The 8430-nt window shown below is 35.0% G+C and overlaps 1 protein-coding gene across 1 annotated transcript; it reads left to right on the forward strand.

Annotated features, from left to right (window-relative positions):
* The first annotated feature begins 6900 nt into the window (after positions 1 to 6900).
* Positions 6901 to 7833, forward strand: LOC106143876 (olfactory receptor 5B3-like). Its single transcript, XM_013348026.1, has one exon. It carries the CDS (start codon positions 6901 to 6903, stop codon positions 7831 to 7833), a length of 933 nt encoding a protein of 310 aa, XP_013203480.1.
* Positions 7834 to 8430: the final 597 nt, after the last annotated feature.

The raw sequence follows: 8430 nt of genomic DNA on the forward strand, positions 1-8430 counted from the left end.
ATTTTCCCTCTTACACATGACATCAGCAGTAACAAGGCACAATATATTCTCTAGTTTGGTAAAAATTTAAAAAGTAACATTTGTGATGTGATGGTCTATATGTCTTATGAAAAAGCACCTTAGAGTTCAAAGCAAACATTTATTTCTCAGATTTTAGAAGCTTGGGCATCCAAATTAATTTTTCAAACAGTCATGTTATGATTCCTTCCTTGTTGGATATCTTTTTGCTGTATTTCCACATGATGAAAAGGAAATATACAAATTCTGTGAAGTTCTCATAGGGGAGAATTCTGAGTCCTTTGAAAGTTGTAGAAAGAAGGACATAAAAAGGCCTGCATAGCTTCCTAAAAGCCCATTTTCACTGATCCATGATGAAGTGGAAAGGGATTCATTGTCTCCTATGAGACTCACACACACTGCCTACCACACTAAGGGCAGCTTCAATTACTATGTATCTCCCTTGAAAGCCTCATTTATTAATGAATTCACCTTGAGTCTTATGCTACAACACATGATTTCTAAGCTGATATATGATTACAAAATTTAGCACAAATTTCTTTATATACTACATTTTATTTACATGCTTTATTTGTAGTATCCAATGATTATGTATTATGCTTTATTATTGCCAAATAACATTTTGTTTTGCCATACTCTTTTTCCTGATGAACTCATTAATGCTTGGTATGCTTTAGAATGCCAAGACCATAAACACCAGAAACAATCTGGAATGAGTTCATCTCTAGAAATATGCTCCTTAAATCACAATCTCAAAGTGAAATTCTGGTTACATAGGGATATGAACACAAACAAAACCAATGGAATATTTATAAATTTGCTGTAAATAATTGGCTTTTCTGGCTATGGAATATGAAAATTTCACATGTGCGAGTTAGCCAAAGAATGCTCCAGATGGAGGAAAGTCAATGTTGTTGAAAACTGAAGAACTACAAAGAAACTTCAGTAGTAACCAAACCAGAAACTAGCTCCTCTTTCACAGGTGTATCTTACCACTTTATACTCTTTGGTTATGAACAATATCTCTATGTATTTTATTGACACTAACAGGATAATAATAATGTCTTATCTATTATTTGAACTACATAGAAAAATTTTCAAACTAAAAATATGATATTACTTGGTTTTAAATTGATCTTTGTAGTTATTTTCATCAAAATTCTTAAATCATATTTTAATTTTTATTTTAAACTCAGTTTGTTTTTCAAATATTATTTTAGTATTTTAGTTAAGTATTTGCTCACATATATGTATTGTTATGTGTGTTAAATAAAGGTCAGGTGCCTGTAGAGACCGAAGTCATCAGATTCCCCAAGAGGTAGAGTTAAACTTTGATCCTCTGCAAAAGCAATATATACTCTTAATTACTGAGCAATCTCTCTAGCCTTTTTAATTCTGATCTTTAAATGATAAATAATACTTAATTATATTCAAAATGCACAGTACATGTATTTGAGATGCTTTTCAGACTCTTCATTTAGACTAATGAACAAGATTACTCAGAGGGTTATTAATGACAGTGAAATATGGAAGTGATGAACTTGGAAGAAAAGTTGAGAGACGTTTGGAGATGTGGGAGGGTGATAGTGGTAGAACATTTCTGTAGAAACAAGGACTATCTTTAAAGGTTCCTTATATCTCCGTTTTAAGCGTTTTTACTTGTCAATTCTATTAAAAGACTAAGTTTTGGTCTTGAGCCATGTTTGAGGTTTTTACAATTTATATAAGAAAATCTCAGATATACTGGTCTAGATAGTGTGTAGAACATATCCAATTCGCACTACACAAAAATCGACACCACAGTGTGTGAACTCTAGTACTTAGATGTTAAGCATCAATTGAAATAGCTCTAAAAGACACATAGTGCACAATGAGAATAACCATTTCCTAAGTTTTAAAATAATGTTTAATTCATAATATGATCATTTTATATACTGATACAATGTATCTTTAACTTATCCGTCCACCACTACTCCCCTCCCACATAGCCCATTATCTCTCAACTGTTCTCCCAAGAGTATGACTTCCTCATTTCACTGTAATTAATAACCCTCTGAGTCCAATCAGAAGCACTTTCCATAGGCATATGGGTAACCATGGTTTTAATTGCTTTTTTCCTAGAAAGGAGACCGAGAGCTACTGGTATTCCCACAAAGGAAATCTAATCTCTAGGGCTGCCCAAATCTACATAGATTTTCCTTTTCTTCATGCATTAGCTTCTTAAATAACATGCTTAATGTCGTGTTTCAGAAAAATTTATTTATTCATTTGAATTGTATTCACTGTTATATATTTTTGGCCACTTCTTGAATGAAGATTTTCTGTCAGTATTCATGCATGTGTAAGGAAAAAAGCTAAAAGGTAAAAGCTATATCAACAGACTTTAAATTGGTATAATTTCATGTATATCTGCCATCTTTTCTTAGTCATAAATGACAAATTATGTAAGATATACAATTTTTGTTTTGTAAGTAAGGCACATATGTGACTTTTTTTTTTTTTTGGTTTTTCGAGACAGGGTTTCTCTGTGGTTTGGGAGCCTGTCCTGGAACTAGCTCTTGTAGACCAGGCTGGTCTCGAACTCACAGAGATCCGCCTGCCTCTGCCTCCCGAGTGCTGGGATTAAAGGCGTGCGCCACCACTGCCTGGCCTATATGTGGCCCTTTGAAAAGGGAAGAATTTATAGAGTTTTAGAAGTTGATGCATTTTACTGTTATTTCCTCTGTTTTTATGAGACTGACGCGCTGCCTACTGCGCTAAGGAGGCACGTATTTCCTCTGTTTTTAAAGATTTCAGAGAACACAAAAGTGTTTGATCACTGCCTGCGAGAGAACTGTGTAACCAATATTCTGTAGCTGACTTGTTTATCTCACATTCACTGTTGGATGCATTGTTCTTTCTTCCAAAGAACTGAAGGGCTAATATATTACATAAACAATGTCAGTGAGACTTACAGTCCATGAAAAAGGAGTTGTGTAGCACCACCTACTGTGAATTATGTTGAAGGTGAAAGTAATGATGGAAACAGTTTCTTAAAACAAAAACTGGAGTTGGTTATGGTATAAATGTAAAAAGTCGTATTTTATGCAATTTAAGTATTTTTTAGCACATTATGTGCATGAGCCTTGCAAGAACCAAAATATTCTGAATAGTTGGGATTTTTATTTCCTATTTATGTTACATTATTTCAGATAAAGAAGCAAGCACAAAAAACAAAACATAAGCTAGTATTTTTTAAAATTTAAAAATACTCTGAATGGTTCACTATATACATTTTAACGGTTTCCCTACAATCACATACAGGTAATTACTGCACTAACTGATTGTGGAAATGATGGGTTTAATGCAAATATGAGTCTTAAAATAACTTGAATATTCTTCAAAATGAGGAAATAACTTTAGAAAAGCTGGTGTTTTATTAAATTTTCAGTTTCTTCAATAAAATGCATAAAATAATAGTAATAATATTTATTTATACATTCTTGTATAAATCCCTTATTAATTGCAGATAATAGTATTTTCTGAAAGTCATCTCATATAGTAGGTTTGCCACTTAAAATTTCTGGAATTTTATGAGATTTGTGGTAAGAGTTATACATTTGTTTAAGTTTGATATCGTTTCAAGGCTTCAGATCAAGCAAAAAAAATGCCCCTTTGCAGGCATTCTGAAGGCTGAGGCAAGAAGATAGCTTCATCATAGCAATTAAAAACCAACCTAGGTGTCAAAATAAGCTTAATGTCCAAGGAAAATAAAACAAATATGGAAGCTGAAATGTTGTTACGTGACAGCCACATCATATCAAATGATTTTACCAAACAGAAGGTATTTGTAAGGTATGTGTGAGACAAAGATGTCCCATAAACGACCAATTTTATTTTGGTCTTGGTGACTTTGGTATGGTGTGACAGGATGAAGGAAAGTATGAGCTGATGAAATATAGATTTTCATCAAATGAAAATATGCCTTTCAATTAAGAATTCAAGAAACACTGGGTCTGGGATAATTGTAGAGTCAGCAAGCAGTGTTTACAGGGGAAGCACAAACACACTGGATAGCATAGGCACTTAGTGGTGCTATTGCAGAAGAAAAGGCAACATGAGGACAGACAGATCAATATCACCTGCAGTGAAGTCCTCATTTCCAATGTCTATGTAAATCAAATCTTCAAAAAAAAAAACCCAGAAGATCATGCTCTTGTCTAAGCATATTAACTTACAATAATAATAATAATAGTTAGAAAGCTAACTTTCCCTGTATGTCATAACATGAACATTTTACTGTCTTGTTGGCTTCTTATAATGGTACTTCAAGATGATGTGATTACACTGTTTAATTTTCAGTGGTCAGGGAAGGTAGTAAGGACCAATGGATCCTATATGGTGAATGGAACAAAGCTCTGTGTGTACTGTAGTTATGATTATCTGCCGCCAGATTTCAGAACAGAACTCAATCAAGTTGAAATTGCTGCCTTCACCTAAATTTTCCCATTATATCTACTGCACATAGAAATACACTAATTTCTTACCTAGATATTCAATATTGCCTCTTCAACTCTTTTTTAACTTTAGTAAAATACTTTAGAAATAAACTAATAAGGATGCTTGAGGATCTATTTATTAGAGTTTGAGAGAAGCACAGGTAAGCTTCAAATCTAGCAGCTGTTGATAGGAGGGAGATGGTGAAAAGGGAGAGAAAATATCATATTTTGGGGGCTATTTCCATAAAACATGCTTTGTTCAGCAATGGTGATTTTAGGCAGCTTCATGGAGGAAGATGAGGAAGGATTCAAATAAAAAAACTAAAAATACCTGACTTTCTGAAAAGGTATGCTTAGGACAGTTTTCAAAAAATGGATAGAGATAAAAAGGAAATGAACTTTGTGGCAAGCCAAAGTACTTATTTTAGATTGCACCCTATTTCTGGCCTTTGTGTTCCAGGACAAAAGACTGTACCAGGAATGTATGCTTTGAAATAGAATCAGCGCTCTGTAACTAAAATAGTGCTGCGCTCTTGCCAAGGCAGCCGTGTAATTATATTTAATGTTATCTTCCATTTAAATTCTGATTACACTCTGAAACTTGGTCATCAGAAAGAGTTAAATAAAGTCATAGACTCAAACACAGACTAGCATCTCAAACTTTAGTAATATGTATAAATTACTAAATTTATTGTGTTCCATAATTTAAATGAAAGCAATAATCACCAAGTGTAAATAGCATTGAGGGTATTCACAAAGTGGTCACCTAAAATGTTTTTCTAGAGCAATCCTTGAAAAGTTACCAACATAGAAAGAGAGATTTAAGGAACTCAGAGGTGAATTGGGAGATCATCCACAAATTGTTCTTTTATATCATTGTTAAGTAGTCTACATGTATTAATAACTATATAGACTACAAAATTTTAAAGTTGGGAAAGACTTCATTAATAATCTTTAAAATCTAGCACATATAATGAATGGAAGCCTTAAAGTCTAGGGTTCTATTAAAGATGACAGGATGAGCTAAAGGAGACCTAAAAATCTGTGGGTAAAGAAGTCTACTCACAATGGGAATCATCTGTCCATGTTTCTTTCTCTATTCGATCCATCATTTCTCAGCGTTCCTTGTACTATCCTGTTCTCACCCTTACAAATGTTACCAATTATATATATTCTTAAAACTAGCAATTCCGCAATTCCTCAGGGGTAGCAAGTTCCAGGGATAGAATTCTTTTGTCCTATAGAAGATCAGATAAGGGTTTTTACTGTGTGTGTGTGTGTGTGTGTGTGTGTGTGTGTGTGTGTGTGAGAGAGAGAGAGAGAGAGAGAGAGAGAGAGAGAGAGAGAGAGAGAGAGAGAGAGAGAGAGATATTTGTGGAATTAAATCATCAGGAGATTTTAGAGGGGAAGGTTAGTGCACTACACAACATTTTTAGCTGGTTAGTGAAGAGTTAGAGTTTATTTTCAGTGAAATTAGGAATAGGGCCAGGATTGTTTAAATCAATGTGCTGCTTCTTTTCTCCCAGAATGCATAGAGGCTACCTGGTAACTAGGCAACCTATGTAAACAGTTGAGGGACGCTGATGGCACTTGACCAGACAGTACACACTCCAGAAGCTTCAGTTTCTATGGCCCTAGGTCTGGAGTTTTGCTCTAGGCGTTAGAAACAAAAAAGGGACCCAAGACTCTCTTATCAGCTCTTCTGATCGTGAGTAACACGAGTTTGTGACCCAGGTCTCTACTGCTGTCCTTGAATGTAAAACAAGCACTAAATTTCCTGACATAAAATCAGTAAACTGAGGGAAAAGTGAGCTTAAGAAGCTAAGAATCTTTTAAGGGATGTAAAACCAGAGCAGCATCTTGGGCGAGTAGTAATTCTATGCCCTTGGATATCTGTGAATATTTTAAATGGGATGCTCTGACCAAATGCCTGCTGATAAAAATAATAGCAGGAAGGCAGATCTCTGTGCTTACGTAGGATAGAGGAACAAGACTTGGCAATAGGACACTTTTCTGAAATCTGGAATTAATCCTCAAATATGTAACAGAAAGGGAATTAGTTATAGCAGTGGTTTATAAAACAAGTCAGCCACTTTATTCACAAAGCAGTTATGCCAAAAACCTTGCGCTTTGATTTAAAAGCCTTTACCAAATCCCTTGATTTTGATAAGTCACTACTGAAAAGATGGCTGAGCAATTACTGTATAATATTGCAATTAGTAGCATATAATCCTCTGTCTAATTACCACATTAGATTTGATTGGGAAAAAGATTCATTTTTCCAGACAATCTCAAGGCACAGGTTGTTTCTTCACAAATGCATGTCTCCTCACTTACGCTTTTGTATTTTTACTCAACTTCCTTATCATCATGCTCCTCATTTTCCGTGGCTACGGATTGAAAGATGACACTGATGCAGAATAGGACAGAAGTGACACATTTTCTCCTGCTGGGACTCACGGATGAACCAGAGCTACAGATTCCCCTTTTCATCACCTTCTTCCTCATCTACACCATCACTCTCGTGGGCAACCTGGGGATGATCCTCCTGATTGTCCTGGACTCTCGACTCCACACTCCTATGTACTTTTTCTTGGGCAATCTCTCCTTTGTTGATTTTTGTTACTCTTCAGCTGTCACGCCCACAGTCATGACTGGGCTTCTTGTAGGAGACAAAGTCATTTCCTACAATGACTGTGCTGCGCAGATGTTCTTTTTTGTAGCCTTTGCTACTGTTGAGAATTACCTGCTGGCCTCAATGGCCTATGATCGTTATGCAGCGGTGTGTAAGCCACTATACTATGCTACCACTATGACTACAAGTGTGTATGTTTGTCTTTCTATAGGTTCATATTTCTGTGGTTTTCTGAATGCCTCCATCCACATTGGGGACACGTTCAGTCTTTCTTTCTGTGGGGCCTATGTGGTCCATCACTTTTTCTGTGATATCCCAGCAGTCATGGTTCTCTCTTGCTCTGACAGACACGTGAGTGAGCTGGTTCTTGTTTATGTTGTCAGCTTCAATATCTTTTTTGCTCTCTTGGTTATCTGGATATCATACATATTCATTTTCATCACTATCCTGAAGATGCAGTCAAGTGCTGGATATCGAAAGGCTCTATCCACCTGTGCCTCCCACTTCAGTGCTGTGTCTATTTTCTGTGGGACTATCATATTCATGTACCTGCAGCCCAGCTCCAGTCACTCCATGGACACTGACAAAATCGCATCTGTGTTTTACACCATGATCATTCCTATGTTGAACCCTCTGGTCTACAGTTTGAGGAACAAGGAAGTTAAGAGTGCCTTTACAAAAATTTTGCTGATAGCAAAATAGTTTATAATGATTTTTTTAAAGTTTTAAGATAAATAATGCTTCTCATTTTCTCCACATGCAATTAAATTCCTGAATAGATTCTTATATTTCTGCAACTCCATTGTATAGGAAAATAAAGACATTGTATTCATGATCATAGGTATGGGAAGATATTTATGTAGTTTTAATAGATAATTGTTTATGTGTAATCTTATTGTCAACAAAATGTTGATAATATTTTAAAAATCAACTGTAACCATGAATCTATATACTTGGACAGCTCTGAAAGAAGCTTCATATACAGTTTGCTATGATGACACATTTTTTAACATTTTATGGCATTTCAGTGACAATTTTGAATATTGCTTTAATTATTCAGTGATGACTTGTAGAGTTTGGTTTTTTTCTAACAAGAGTTGCATGTTACCTGTGCAGCACAAATTCCTAGCACATATCATAGAATAGTGCTGTGATTTTACATGCATGGTTTGTTTAAATTAGTGATCAATCACACTGTTTCAACCTGATTCTCAAACATTGAAATTAGTTACCTTTAAATAAATTCTTACTGTGTGTACAGAGTGAGTGTTTTAGAAAGTAAGAGATAGCACAAAATAA

This window comes from Microtus ochrogaster, chromosome 8 (assembly GCF_000317375.1).
Source record: "Microtus ochrogaster isolate Prairie Vole_2 chromosome 8, MicOch1.0, whole genome shotgun sequence".
Lineage (NCBI taxonomy): Eukaryota > Metazoa > Chordata > Mammalia > Rodentia > Cricetidae > Microtus > Microtus ochrogaster.